The sequence below is a fragment of the Lissotriton vulgaris genome, chromosome 10 (genome assembly GCF_964263255.1).
Source record: "Lissotriton vulgaris chromosome 10, aLisVul1.2, whole genome shotgun sequence".
In the NCBI taxonomy this organism is placed as follows: Eukaryota; Metazoa; Chordata; class Amphibia; order Caudata; family Salamandridae; genus Lissotriton; species Lissotriton vulgaris.
In genome coordinates this window covers 365709876-365725294 of record NC_141698.1, presented here as the reverse complement: position 1 = coordinate 365725294, position 15419 = coordinate 365709876, and the positions used below count along the sequence as shown (strand labels likewise).

General features: G+C 42.7%; 1 protein-coding gene across 6 annotated transcripts in view; it reads right to left on the bottom strand.

The window, feature by feature from the left end:
• Positions 1–218: 218 nt before the first annotated feature.
• Positions 219–15419, bottom strand: part of ASB8 (ankyrin repeat and SOCS box containing 8) — a 464621-nt gene continuing 449420 nt past the window's right edge. For all 6 annotated transcript variants that reach the window (XM_086941164.1, XM_086941165.1, XM_086941169.1 and 3 more), the window contains 3 exons: positions 10696–10855; positions 8302–8406; positions 219–5350 (listed from right to left, as the gene is read on the bottom strand). In XM_086941164.1, the coding sequence (XP_086797290.1) occupies positions 4718–5350; positions 8302–8406; positions 10696–10821 (864 nt within the window). In that variant the 5' untranslated portion in view covers positions 10822–10855 and the 3' untranslated portion in view covers positions 219–4717. The remainder of the gene's footprint in view (positions 5351–8301; positions 8407–10695; positions 10856–15419) is intronic.

Genomic DNA, 15419 nt, shown 5'->3' with positions numbered 1-15419 from the left:
GGGTCAAAAAAATGATGTACAAGTTCTCTCTAGCTCTGGTTCACCAACAATTCAGATCGGTGCTCTAGCTTATATCCCATGAAGCCTGGCTAATGTTGAGCTTTTGACACAAAACAAAAAACAAACAAAAAAAAAAGATCAGTAAAGCCCAGCACAAAAACTTTGTATACATTTCTTTCCAAAACACTTCCCAATCATCAAATCGGACATTACAAATCCAGGGGTTTGACATGTTTATTACCAGGAGGCATTTCAACAGAGAAAACGGTCATAAGGCTGACACAAATTCAAAATCGAAAGTAACGTACATAAATGGAATCATACAATTTATGCAGCAATGCCATTGCTTGGAAGGCTTGCACATGTCACAAAACCAATCAAGCCAACACACAAAAGAAACATTTAATAAAACAGCATAGTCATTGTGCAGACGTTTGCAAAAAAAAAGTAGAACACCAATTAAAAGTCGCGAAACATTCAGGGATTACATGATTTTCGCTGCAACATAAAAAGCAAGAGCTATAGTTGGGAGCAGTGGAAAATGTATATTTCAGATGTGACATGTTCCTAATGTGCATCAAAGTATTTTAATGGAGAGCGGAGACCAATGGGATAAGGAACGCAGTAAAGTCTGAGGGCACAATCTCCAAAAGCAAACATGGTCGTTCTTAAATTACAACCGAGTCATATTGTTACTCATAAGGGCTAACAAAAACAACAGTATCCTCGAAGTCTGGGACTTTTGTTTTGTAAATGGCATAAGGGTTCAAATGTACAAGTATCAGACAGCAGTAAATGCAGTTTGTCATTGCCGGAGACCTTTGGTGTCGCTTCTTGAAGAAAGATTCCCATGCCTCACACTCCATAAAATACCTGTAAGATAGCACATTCAAATTGGCAAAAAGGAAATCATTACGTTACCATAAAGAACACAAGCCCTGGTCGTACACCGATAAACATCAGTTTTTGTCGCTCTTCTACTTTCAATTAACCAGAAAAAGTGGCGTCATACATTGTATCCCTGTGAGAGAGAAAGTGCCTGTGTGTCATTTTGTGGAGAGGGGACGATGGGTAGACACATGAAAAAGCGAATGATTAATATCTAAGGAAACTCCTTATTAAACATTAGTGCGGATCCACCAAACCCAATGCCAATCAGCAGTCTTCAAGCAAATTCACAGACAAACGCTGTATGCCAACAAGTAGAAATTCAGGGATGGCACCTTGTGCATTTAATAACAATGTGAAAATTGCAAACTCGGAGAAAGAAAAAGTCCGAAGATAAATGAAATGGAAACCAAAACATGTGTTAAAAAGTAAATAGGTCAAATAAAATCATTGGTTTCTGAATTAAAAAGCCTTTTCACTAGATATTTTCCAAATATTGGTGACTATTAGTGACTAGAATGAAAAATGGTGTGATGAATACAATTTCAGTATTGCTCTGCCTAGTAAGAATGACACTCATCCATACCCTCAGACTATCTCTGCTTCGTCCATGTTAAATTAAACATGTCACTACAACGTTAAAAATGAAGGTGAACAGACTATATTCACTGGAGAGGCCAGGGCTTCTGGTGGCCTTCTAGTGGCACAGCTTTTTGCTCACACAATACCACGAAGACGGGTGGAGGCAGCAGCACACTCTAGCTTTTGGAGAGCTGCAGTCATGCAGCACTTTGTGCCATGCACGCTATACTAAAGTCAAAGTCACCATTAAGTTTGCTTTATGATTGTGCATAACAGCAGCATATAAGCAGATGATGCACAATAGTTTAGTGTCTACTACGTATGACAACCCCAGTGCCCAGAAACTATTAAGATGGTAAGAGGTAGAATAGCGGTCACACGTATTCACATTACCACCAAGTGCAGTGAACATAGAAGATTTAGGTATTTTTGTCAGACATGGCAGAGATCAATCAATCAAGGTTTTTTAGAGCGCAATCTACTCACCTGGAATGGGTCTCAAGGCGCTGAGGGGTAGGTGGGGGGGGGGGGGGGGGGGCGGATGGGCAGGGATGGATGCGGTCCGCAGGTCCTGGTAGTTCACCGAGATCGCTTCTTTATGACCAAGCTCTCTCGTTGTAGAATGAAACTGTAGGGGCAAAACCTAGCGGAAGAATAATTTGAAATTTTAAGGTGACCAAATGATCAAAGCACTAGTCTCTACTTAGGTAGTCTCGTGTTCCGTTGCAGGACTCCCTTGCGGTGGCCCGGCGTCATTCCAGAAGTATTAAACAAACAATTCCAGTAGCGTTTAGACATGCTGTGGAGTATATGTGGTTGGTAAAGCCAGGGCGTGAAAGTTTAAAATGCTCTAAAATGTGTCCATTTGAAAACAATCGAACATATATAGGTGTGTAAATATTTGAAATCAGAATTATGTACTTGCATTGCTATTAAAATTGCAATTTAAGTCCGAACGCAATGAAAATTCCGGAAAACTAAGAAAAAAAAGCTGAACTGCAGTAATGGCAGTTCCAACAATAGTCATCAATGTACTTACATATTGCGGTAGAAACATTGGCCCACTGACTTTTGGTACAGACTACCACCCACCGCTACCACTGCACAAGAGACTTCTGTAAGCATGTGGAAAGGTACCAGATTCTACGAGGATGCATGGTTTTGCAGATAAAGAAACACAAGTCAATCATAAGCCAATGTTTGCGATCATCAAGAGAATTCTTAATGGTAACAGGGTCTCGTCTTCAATTTTCTGTCTGCTTCAATATTCAGACTATTTGATGCGACCATGAGTGTTGAGAAGTACATATGCTAACTTCACACTTCAATCCTTCCACTTTGATGGAGTCTTTCTGCAGCAGAAACACCGCTCAGCTGGCCTTTTATGATGAAGGCCAAAATAAATTCAGGTCAGATTGACTCAACATGCCCATTCCACTCGTTTCATTCAGGAGAAGAAGGCTGAACATAAGTCACGGTCAAGGTGCATGAACAGGTGCTGGTACACCTAATGTAGAGGACTGGGGTGATTGCCAGAAGGCACAGCATGGTGAAAGTATACCAGCGGGTACAGAATTCTAAAAGTACATGAATGGAAAGTTTGAAACTAATGACTGTGGTCTGACAAGTTGGAAGTTCACAAACGTAGACTGGCCAGACAGATGAGAAAAGGGCCTTGCAAGACCAAATGGGGTATGGTAAGTGACAGCAAATGAATAGCTTTGGCTTTCAAAAACAAAAAAAACTCGTATAATTATGGTTATGATAAGGACAGGCTTAGACTTGGTTTCCTTTTATCAAAAGCACCATGAAAACTAAGGTGGGATTTCTAGCCCTCCTAGTCTCTGGATGATACACTGGTGAAAATAAGATGGAAGATTTGCTTAAAATCGGGCTTGTGCAGAAGAAACTAGGAAATAGCCTTGCGTTTACCGGAGGAAATCTTTTAAGGGTAACAGATTGAACAAGATGCCGATTACCGAAGTAGTCTTCATGTTACAATTCCTTAACCGCATCGCTGCTGCGGTTATTTTTGCGCTGTGCGGCTGTTTTAAAATAACCGCGTTACATGACGAGCTCAGCTCGTCATCCGCACACGTCACCCGGGGCTGATGACGAGCTGAGCTCGTCATCAGCATCGAAGGGGTTAACAAGCTCAACGCTACAGAGTGATCAGTCAGAGAATAGCTCCTCGCTTATTAAGGACTGGAGTTTACAGTCATACCCAAGGATGGGATGCATAAATCTTAGGAGTTCATATTTCGGAAATCGTACCCACATAATAGGTGACAATCTCAAAAGCTTTCATCACAGACCGCAGAGCTACTTCTCAGGTTGCACGAGCCATACTTTTCTGATGTTGAGACAGGGTGATGGCAAAAGATACGCAGATTTCACATGTTTGCACTAAACGGGAGCGCTTGTCACCAAGTAACACATCTAATAGACACTGGACAGCAAATCAAACTTCACACTGGTATGGATTTTAAAGCTCAGCTCAGAGGCATTTCTAATTTAGATTGAAAGCTCAGAAAACAAATAGCTATAAGTAACCCAGACAAGACAGGTTCATGAATTCAGGTAGCAGAACTTAACCAACACGCTATCCCTCTTGCAGCCTCACGCCTTCTAAAGCAAATCTATCCTTCTGGAATCATCTCACAAATTCATTTGTTTGACATCACTTATCCATCATTTTATGTTAAAGGAGCGGATTCCTACTTTAAAGGTGGTTACATTTTAAGGGAGCCCATACTTTTAACAGCAGAACATTTCCTAAAATTTTCTTTTTCTCAAAGTTAGAGAGCTGATCTAACAATAGTAGATCTGATTTTACAAGCTGAACCTGAAAAACAGTTGTGGTAGTCCAGGAGAGAATTCTTCCTTCAGGTTTTAAAGCACCACTGTACCCCTGAGATGAGCCTTCCATGCATCACCTGATGTCCTTGAAGCTGGTTCATGAAGAGTAAATATATGTCAAGGGTGACCAAAAGAGGGGCTGTTTTGCAGAAGGGACTGGTGGAACAGTTTTCTTGAAACACAAGAGGGCAGACTGTACAGCTCAGAGTGTGTCCGAGTGAAATTGACCGACCAAGATGAAACTAAAAGGAAGCTTTTCTTCTGTAGCACATAATGCTTCATGGGACAGGCAGGTATAGTGAGCTGTGCTTCTCCTCACTTTGACACCACCAAGAGGATGCAATACAGAAGCAGTAGCTCCTGCCAACAAAACCAGACCTTCTCACCCTTACTCTTCCAGAAGGACATACTCTTTAAGCGACTGTGGAAGAGGGAGCTCCTTCACTGCGTCAGGCAAGTAGCGGATCCCAAGACTGGTACGCACACTGTACCGCGTGAGGGTCTTGAGCGTGCCAGGAGTGGAGCATAGTGCAGTCAGCTTGGCACACAACTGCGGATCCCTTGCCACTTCCCGTGGCATTATGCCATTCCGTCTCAACTCAAAGTGTCCAGCAGCCCTGTGAAGGAGTTCCAAGCAGGAGTCTTCCCTCTCAGTTCCAAGTCCTCTCACTAACAAGGCCACTAGCCTGGACACGGGCGTCTGCCCCTTCAAGTTGGTTACCCTCACCTCTGCACCATGATCTAGGAGGAGTCGCACACTTTCCAGGTTGCCCTTCATGGCTGCCCAGCTGAGTGGTGTGTCATTGTTGTAATCCACAGCGTTGACAAAGGCACCACTCTCCAAAAGAGCCCGCACACAGTCTGCATTGTTCTTGAAGGCAGCCCAATGGAGTGGTGTGTCCTTGTTTCCATCCAGTGCATTTGGGTTGGCTCCGTACTCCAACAGGATCTCCACACAGGTGTCGTCTTTCTCTGCTGCATAATGGAGGGCTGTCCTGTTATAGCCATCATGAGCATTGACCTACAATCAGAATAAAATAACAGGTAAGGAGTAAAAAAATCACTGACAGTACTGAGCTCTTGCACACAAACTCTACATGTTTAGGTGGCTTTTATTGCATCATTAAAAGCAGTGGTTTAAAAAAACATATTTCACATGCATGTTTTCATACCCTGGAAAGTTTTCCTTAATTGGCCAATATATTATTTTTTTAAAGAATCCGTTTCGTCCAATGAGAGACCTAATCTCAGTTGGACAGCTTTCCAGAAAACGAATTGGTCTCTAAGTATGCCAGCTCAAATACACACATTTGGACTTTAAAATTGCCCTTTGGTTTAATCAGATTTCTTTTCAAATAACAAACGATGCTATACCTTGCAGAAACAGCTTCAACCCCCTCTCACAGCTACAAAGAATGCATTTAAAAAAAAAATAAAACCAGACCTTCTAAACTACATAGTTAACCATGTACACACAATCAAACACACACAAGCAAACACAAACACACCGAGACCACAATATTAACTCTACAGTTATGACTAGGGTGGTTTTTCTATAGGAAACTCCTTTTTGTTTCTAATAACAATACATTTGGGTCCATTAAAGGAATATTCACAAATCTAATGAAAATTAAGTATAGCAGTTTGTAAAGTTATCCGAATTAATCAGGCTGGAGAGGAGCGAAGTAGGTATAAAAAGTGCGTTGTAAATAACATAAGTAGTCCAGGTAAGTTTTCAAGTAGATTTATTGTAGGTAAGATGTTTCCGGGATGAGAGCCCCACCAGGAGCAGCCTCGCTGCTGCTCAGCCCATCCCCAACTGACACTCACACACACACACACACACAAACATTGCATTCACCCACATTCTCTCTCCCAGGCACCCATCCTGAGCAGCAGCAGTATAACAGAGTGGTCCCAGAAGGCACATGTTCCAGTTAAAATCCCACAAGAATTTTTGCTCTCAACAATAGTCCCCAAACATGCCATGAAGACAGTGCGGATGCCAATCGAAGCATTGATTTGCAAAGTGTAATCTTGAGCAGCGTTTGCAAATTTAAATTTGAATATTAGCTGTTAATCAAGTTTAAGAAGAACCGATCATTTTTGCTTCAGCAGTCTTCCTTCACAAACCTAGTTGAAAACAATAAAACAAAATTCTGCGAGAGCATGATCGGTCTAACAGGACCTCCGATGAAGTGCTTCGGCAATTACTAAATGGATGGAAAGAAGTATTATATAAGCCAGGGGCCATGCACTTCCATTTGTACCAATTGATGCAGGTACATATTTTTACTATGAATCTGCCTGAACTTTAAAAAAACCTAAAGATGTCCATATACAATTGGATGGGTGTTTGCAGGCTGGTGCAAAAGAAGAAGATAAACAGATGTCCGACATTTTGCATTTTCTTTTTAAACTGCAGCAGGGTATTCTAGTAAAGCAAGCCTGTAAAATCTATGCCCTGAAGTCCAAGCCCAGTGGATACACTGGGGGCATGCTGGGAGGAGCCCCTGGCCACATTGTGGGGTTAAAATCAATGCTCTGTGTCAAAGCCCAGAAGTCTTTCCGTCCCGGGCAGAGTGCCTGGATGAAGGCCGTGCACTATGCTTGTATTTACTGGAGTGTTGGGCACTGTGTCAAGTACCGGCACAGAAACATGCTGTGTACAGCTAGTATTTAAGGCAAGGGTGCGGGCTTAGGGCGTGGATGATGTCCTAGGAGTATGAAGGCCATGACTTGTGTCCAAATAATTTAACCAAATAAATTCACTGTCAAGCCTCTGGTTTAAAGTATTATTTGTCACCAAGATCACCTACAAAACTACTAGAACATGACTGGCCACTGAAATGTCCATAAAAAGGCCGTTGTGACCATCTCATGATATAACAAATTATGCCTCTGGAGGCTTTACCATTGAGCTCAATGAACTGACCAATCTGTATGCTCTCTGTGCAATAAAACCATGGCTCTCTATGGAATACATGCAACGCCATGCGTGTACTGGACCCAATATTGCTGCCTTTCCTTGCCCTATAATCCTTGAGGATATATAATCGCTCACAGTGGTAGTGCTGCAGCATTCATGTCCAAACACTGAGTATGAGGACATCTGCTCAGTGGAACCACAGCTTTTCCTCTTTCTATTGACGGAGTAAGTCTAGTTGATGACAGTGGTTGTGCTGCCTTCAGTCTTCTTGCAAACTGTTTGGGAACTGTTCAGAGGAACTGCTGCCTTCATTTACCTATTATCGCGAGTCTATCTATTGCCTTCAGTGCAAATGCACTCCCTGTGGACGTTTGTTCTCTGGGATTACTGCCTTCTGGTTTATCAAACCTTTGTGTGGACATCCAATAAAGCGGGATAAACACCTTTGCTTTCCAAGCACTCCCTTTGGTCAGATTGTCAAACGTTATTTGTGCCTTCAAGTTTCCACCCACTTAGGTGCGCAAATATCGTCACTTGCATGTGCACATGTAATGTCCTGGTTCACAGATGATAAATATATACTCACATTTTTCGAACGCAGAAATTTTTTTATGTACAGTCAAATTTCCCTTGTGAGATAAATGTTTTTGTAATTATGTTTTGTACACCATGTCTCAAGCGGCAAAAGGTGGTGGTGTGTGGGGGCGGGTTTAACCAGTCATGAATTTCGCAAATCGTAGAACTTTCTGTAAGATTTTTTTTAAATAGAAAAAAGTGGATCCTCTACTGAAAATTCAATGGTATTGCAAGCAGGCAATCTTGAAAGACGCCATGTTGGAGAAACATTTCAATCTGATTATTTTAATTTCTCTTGGGTATTTAGAAAGAAATAGGAAGCATGAAGGAAAGGCTCGTGAGATGGATTGTGGGTCATACAAATACAGGCTGCTTGTGGTTCAAGAGTCCGTGTCTTGACATCTTGGTGAAAGAGCAGGGTGACTCCTAGGAGGAGCCCACAACCCCTGAAGCTACGGTGCTCTTACCTCGGCTCCTTTCTCCAGCAGCAGCTCCACGCAGTCGGCGTCTGACACCATGCAGGCGCAGTGCAAGGGCTTCAAGGTGCCGTGCATGCAGTTCACATCAGCTCCCTAAGAAAGAGGGGACAAGCGACAGCTCTCAATCTCTGAACACTTTTTACTCGGACTGGCCTTAGACTGTGACACTGAGTTTATTAAATCGTTTAAAAGCAATAAAACTAAACAAATAACCGCACATTCTGTTCAAAGATTAATTAAAAATAATAAGTAGACGATGCAATTAATTCCAATTCATAAAAACGAAGATACATTAACTATCTTATAATGAAACAATACTACGGCACACGTCATTCAATACAGTTAAATTATAATCCACATATTCTTAACATAGCTTCTAAAACAGCATATTAAAGTGATTTTTAACTTTATCGAGAAGTTTATCTCTACATCAACTACAATTTTTAAATACCTATTCAACATGTATTCCAAAGCATCTAAGGCAGTTGAAATCCCTGTCCCCAAAAATAACGTCCTTCGATTTTCCATCTTCAGCAAACTTCAGAAGTGTGAATTCTACACCTTACTTAGATGGCTGGCTGAATCCATCTTTATTTTGCATGCCTAGTTTCGAAATGAACAATGAAAGCGGACATCGATCTATCCTAAAATGTCTGAATTGCTGTTTGCCCTACTGAGAGGGCCACTAAACTAAGTAAAAACTACTTATATTTTTCTGGCCGCTCTGTCTTAAAACATAGGTTTTGTAAATTGCTCATAAATAATTTCAACTCATTCTTAACAAATGCTCTAAATTAGGCACTACAAAAAAAGAAATGGGTGTAGGGCATGGCAGAATGCCACACCTTGTGCCAGTGCAGGTCATTTGGCCGGGGGGGGGGGGGGGGGGGGGGGGGGGGAGCAATCTCGGCACAGCAGAAGGTTGAAGATTTTGCCTTGTGCCTACCGTACATGGTGTTAGGCCACACGCATTGGTGCAGGACTTAGCAAATATGTTGATGAAGGCCAGCCTCATCTGCCAGTGACCAGTCTGGGCGGCCAAATGCTGATGGGAGGCACAAGTACTGAGCTCAGGGGTTTACTCCAATGAGTTATAACTTGAAGCTCATAGCGGAGGCTGTATTCAGATGGTCCTTCAGGCAAGGGGAGTCACCAAACAAATGATGAATTGTTGTGATGCAGGGTCTATGGAACATAATACAAAAGCAATTTGCTTCTGCCAATAAAAGTAACTCTGCACCCTTAAATCCCACTCCTTTCAAATACTGCTCATGACTTCACACAACAAGAGATCAATGAAATCATATATCAAATCGCCACTGCCCTCAACACTTTAATTGTTTCAGGGGAAAGATGGTGAAGTTAAAGGCCTTGACAATGTCTAGACCCTTCGCCTAGAGTCAGCTGGTCATAGACGAAGACCAACCCTTCTTGAAGGTCAGGCTGGCAGACAGCGTACTCTGGGCATGTTCGAAGCTGATGCCTAGTAGCGCTGGCCTCAAACATGCTTGACATTTCTAGAAGAACATTGTAAGCAGACCCAGGGGAAAGGGTGTGGGGGAATAGGAATGCAAAGTCCAGAAAGTGCAGGGCACGGTGGGATGTGATGAACATTTTTTAAATCCTGAAAATGATTTTCTCAATAAAAGTCCCCGACACCGTCGATTCCAGCAATAGAATTCGACGAACACTTGGATAAATCCTGTACACATCTCTGTTATAGGAAAATGCTGAGAGACAGAGCGGCTTGGCCCCAACATACAGTTTTGAAGTACTAAAGTACCTTAATGCTTAAACTTTTCGTTTATTACACGTACAATTGAAGTAAGTGACATTGTTCTGACTGCAATGGTGAGGGGCAACATGCAAAAAAATCTTACAGGCTACAAACTGCCTCCTCAGAACCACAAACAAATAAACAAAAAGGACCACCCACGAGAGGTCGATGATTGCAGCACACAGGGCCCAATAGCACAATCAACTGAAGCAAAATCTTGCCTCCAGTTTTAGAAATTCTTCAAGAGAGTCCAACACTTCACAACTTGGCACTTCTTTAGCTGCCAAACACAAACTTCATTCACAAGCAGAACAAAAAAAAGAGACTTTCTTCGGATAGTCTGTTTATCCATCCTGCACTTCGCTTTGAGTATATCATTTAATTAGCGGAGTGCACTACTCCAAGATTCCATGGTCAATCAGAGCTACTACAACTGTAGGTCAGGTCAAATTTTGAGGCACATAGTCCATCGTGTGGCAGAAGTAATTAAGTACAATGTGTGGTAGAACAGATCTATATGGAATGTATACTTGCCACAAAAACAAACATTTCAGTGCTATGGGCAGGTCTAACCGGCTAGACCAAAAACCCATGAGTGTCCATACCCGTCTAATGAGGTCGTCAACATTGTCATGGGGAAAGGATCGGATGGCAGCAATGGTGCGGATGAGTCGCTCCGACAGCGAGTATTTGCTCTGGATACTCTGCATGACGTACCACATGCTGGTCATAGACAGCCTTGGAAACACCGCTAACACAGCCCACCTGCAGGAAAAAAGGTAACAGTGTTTTTAGAAACGAGCCTTGGCAACATCAATAGGCCTGGCAACCTAGAGCATGATTGTTTGTTGTTCCTTTTGCAAGCAAATGCACCATTAAAAAACAAGAAAAAATATAATGCGATACAGCCTAAACATGGTCATCAAGTACTTCTAAAGAAATGTGGAAAAAAAACATCACATATAACTTAATAGAACAGTAAGAGTGGTTCCTAATCAGGCAGGGGTATTTAGAACAGTTATACAAACCCTAATCAAATTTAAAGCACATCACAGGAAAAGAAGGTTCTTATTGGCACAGAGAAAACATTGTTGAACTTCAGTAACATGAAGACATTGTTAAAAGACTCTTGGGTGACTAAGAAAAATAAAAGAATAAAGAATGGAAAGAAAAGAAAAGAGAAGCATTGGTAAAGGTAAATATTGGCCCGCCATCCCTAGGACCGACTAGATGTGCAAGACCGTGAATAGCTGAAGAGGGCTGACTTGCTGGCCCATGTTCTAAGGTGGCAGAAAGCAAAAGATGAATGACAGCTGAAAAGATCACTGAATGAAAAGAGCTGACCAAAAGCATATTATATATACACACACACACACCTTTTTTATGTATTAAGTTTTTAGATTACATGACGCTGTTGAGATAGCTAAGCAGCCTCCAAGACAGACATAGGAAACGGTTATATCAATGAAGAAAGCATCCACACGTTTGTACTAGGGTTCTTCCTTTGCACTGTACTTTGAAACAGGGGGCATGTAACTTCGACAAAATGACACTCCAGTAGTGGCATAAATGAAGATCTCTTCACTTTTGTTCTGTTTTGTACTGCCACAGAGTCCAGTTATGAACCTATTGGAGAATGGACCCATAAACCGGGGTCTACCTTTGTATACCCTGTTTTTTTCTTCCAGACAAGGTCATCTAGTTTCTATATTTGCGTTTGGCAGAATGTCTCTGGTCATACCATCTTTAAACCTCAGTTGACACCTCGTATCTGTACCTCCTAGACCTAGCATTTCCATCATCAATTTTTTTTCCAGACTTAAACCAGGTAGGGTTAATTTTCGAGCTTGCCACTCTGCCTTTGAACTTTGAAATGATGATTTTAACTTTAGATTGTTAGGAACCGTACGGTAAGCCAACCAAGTTTCTCGCAGACTATTCTTAAAAGAGACTATAAGATTGACTGCGCTATGAACACATGATTTCACAACCTTATTTATTTCTCCTGCAAGGCCACTGGAGTAGGGTGCATATAAGGCTGTCTTCGGATTAACAATTGCTAAACATTTTTAGAAAATCCTGCATTACTTGGAAGACGAACTGCATTCCATTATAGGTCACCAGATACTTGGGTACCTCTTCAATGGCAAACTCCTTCTTAAGGAATTCTAAATCTACTTTGATACTCACTTCATTTACACACCTGGTTGAACCCCATTTAATGGTGCAATCCTTCAGTAATAGAAAAGATGTAATAGCAGGTGGTAACAACTCAAATGGTACCATCATGTTGAGACCTAACTTCACCCAAGGCTCCTTGGGTATTACTGCAGGTGGCAAATGAGCGGAACAGCATATGATACGCGATTTGTCAGTGCCACACATCAAACAATCCTTGACTAGTTCTATTTGGTGGCCACCAAGATCTTTCTCAAATCATGACCTTGGAAAGGCTCCTCCCAAGATGCCCCTTGAGAGCCTGGTTAATCTTTCATCCTTACTTTTTCTCGGGGACTATTCTTCCACCTCTAATGAGTTCCCTATACCAAAACATCAGCTCATTTCTCATATTCCAAAAAGGCCTAACTTTTTGGTTAAGTCCTTGTGGTTAGGCTAGCCATGCACTACAAACTCCTTGATTTTGTTTAAATCTTTTTTATTAAAATTTTTTGCATTTTGCACAGTTTTAGGAAAAAATCCAGACAACGTACAGTGTGTATGTGGCAGAGTTAGTCAATAGAACATGTACGCCAACAGTCCATGTATGAATTTTGAGGTACATTGTAGTCCATTGTAGGGGTCCAAGAACCACGCTCTAGATAGAAGGGGGTATCTAGACCCAAAGACCACACCGCCAGAGTATATCAACACAGATAGATTATGGTGCGTTATGCGAAACCGTGGACATAGGGTACAACATAACGAGGACAACATCAGATAATGAGGGGTGGGAGGAGTCGCCTGTGACCTGTTTCTGTGCCTAGTAGAACCAGGGGGTCGGGGGAGGGATGGGAGAAGGACTAGATTTAGCCAAACCCCAGTGACAGGAACAGGAACAGGATGCAAGACGCTTGGAACACTACAAACTCCTTGATGACCAAGAGAAACACATCACCCTCCTGATGTAATTAGACTGCTGCTGGTATTTGAAGGTACTTAAACATCAATTTTCTATTTTATGCATTTATTTTTAACCTGTTTTTATACCATTTAACATTAGTCTATTTTTTACATATGGATTGGTTTTGTCACATTGTATATTGTAAAGGTTTTACCTAACCATACACATTAAATATATTTATTATTATTATTTACGTACACAGTAAGTATTTTCTCTTACCCAGTAGAGTCTGCAAATGTCTATTGAATCATGCTCCTCAGTTTTTCTCACAGGCAACTGAGAAACAATCTGCTGCTTTGTTTTCGAGGCTGGGCGGATAGTGCACCCGGAATTTAAATCCTTCCAGCTCCTCACTCCAACTCTTTGTGTCCCTCTTATGCACTCAAGATCTGGCACACCGTCCCCAGTGACATCAGACATACTCCAACGCTCATACAATTCAGAAAGAAAGTGAAGACTTCAGGCTAAAACTTCAGAGAGCGAATTAAGCCAGTTGTTTTACCAATTATAATCCCTTGAGTACCAAATGAAAGCACACCACACAAGGTATATATCAAATATATATGTATTTATTCTAAACACAACCTCTCTGGACTCTTTATGAGGTCAGAGGAAAAAATACAATACAAGGAACTTAATTAGCATACGATAAGTTGCACAGTATACGTTTTGCCCTAGGGGCCTCACAAACCATATACTAAAATAGTTGTATAAGAACCACGTGAGGAATAGAAAGCAGGCCTAGGGCATCGCTGGGGCTTCTAGGAACAACCAACGGTTAGGATGCAGGAGGCCCACGGGATACACGTGCAGTGTCTAAACACAGCTACGGGTTACCATGGACTTTCTCTGGGAAACAAACAAGTTACAAATTTACAATTTAAGGACACTTCTAGGATAACTACGATGGAACCTTTTTACACTTAGACACTTGGAGGGCCAATACCCTGGAGACTACCAGAATACTCATGTTACCTCACACACGGAAGCCGGGGCAATAGGTGTCTTTTGGTGTCGGGTTTCGTCGTCTATTCCAATGGAGAGCTGCGAAGAAGTGCTGCAGGCGACCAGAGGAAAGTGTTCGGGTGGATCAAAGGGTGGATCGAAGATCTGAAGAACCTGAAAGCAGAGGAGACAGAGTCTGGGCCACTAGCCAGTGACCAGGGCGGCGACAGAAGGATGCCACCAGATGTTGGGTGATTTCAGGTGAAAAGGTGAAGTTTGCCTCTTCAGCCACAAGGTCCAGGAGGAGACGACGACCAGGAGCTGGATTAGAGTTGTCCCACGAAGGATCTAGTTGACTGCGGTGTTGGTATCCGGATTGGACCCAACAAGCCTTGGCAAACGCAATCCACGCAAGATGTCGAGATTGGCTTCGGTGCAGACCAGCAAGGTCTGGGGCGCTTCTTCTGCAGGAAAGCTGGAGCAACCAGGAGAGCAAACTAATTTCAATAGTGGTCTTCCTGAGGGCTCACTAGCCAACGGACGAGGAACCGCGAAGACGTGTCGAGCTGAAATGCACAAAGCGTGCCCACGGGACTCTCGTGGAGTGTGGGCCTCTGAGCTTCAGTGCAAAAGTTGCTCGGGCTGGGGCTTCAAGCACCCCAATGCACAACTTCTGGATACCTCCGGAAGTAGGTGCAGCTTGCAAAATGCAAGATGTCCAGGAGTTCCGGTCCCACGTCTCTCATGTCCGCCACAGGTCTCAGCTTTGCTGTGAGCGAGGTCGGGTCAGAGAGGTCTGAAGTCCGTGTCCTGTGTCGCAGATTCTTCAGGATCCGGCGGGAGCCTCGAAAATGCAGATCGGCAAAGTTGCTGTTGGTGCGTGTTTGAGCAGGGTGGTCACTCCTTGACCACAAGGGAGATATTTTCCGTCTTCCAGTCGAAATGGAATGTCGAAGGTCCAGGATATATGTTGCAGAGTTTCGTCCAGGGTAATCTAAAGTCCTAGGGACTGGGATCCTATACTTATACTAAGTTTAGGGGTTGGACTAACTTTAAGGTCCCTCCTATGGGTGGACCTGGGGTGGGGGTGGTTACACCCCTTCCCCTTTGTCCAGTTTCGGGCCAGAGCTGGGGCTGAGTGACCCAGCAACCGGTTCGAACTGGGAAATGCATGGAGCACCTAGTGTGCCCCCAGGCAGTGTCTGAAAACATTCGCTGAATGCAGCCCTAACTGCCCCAATACACCAAGAGCCTGTCTAGGGA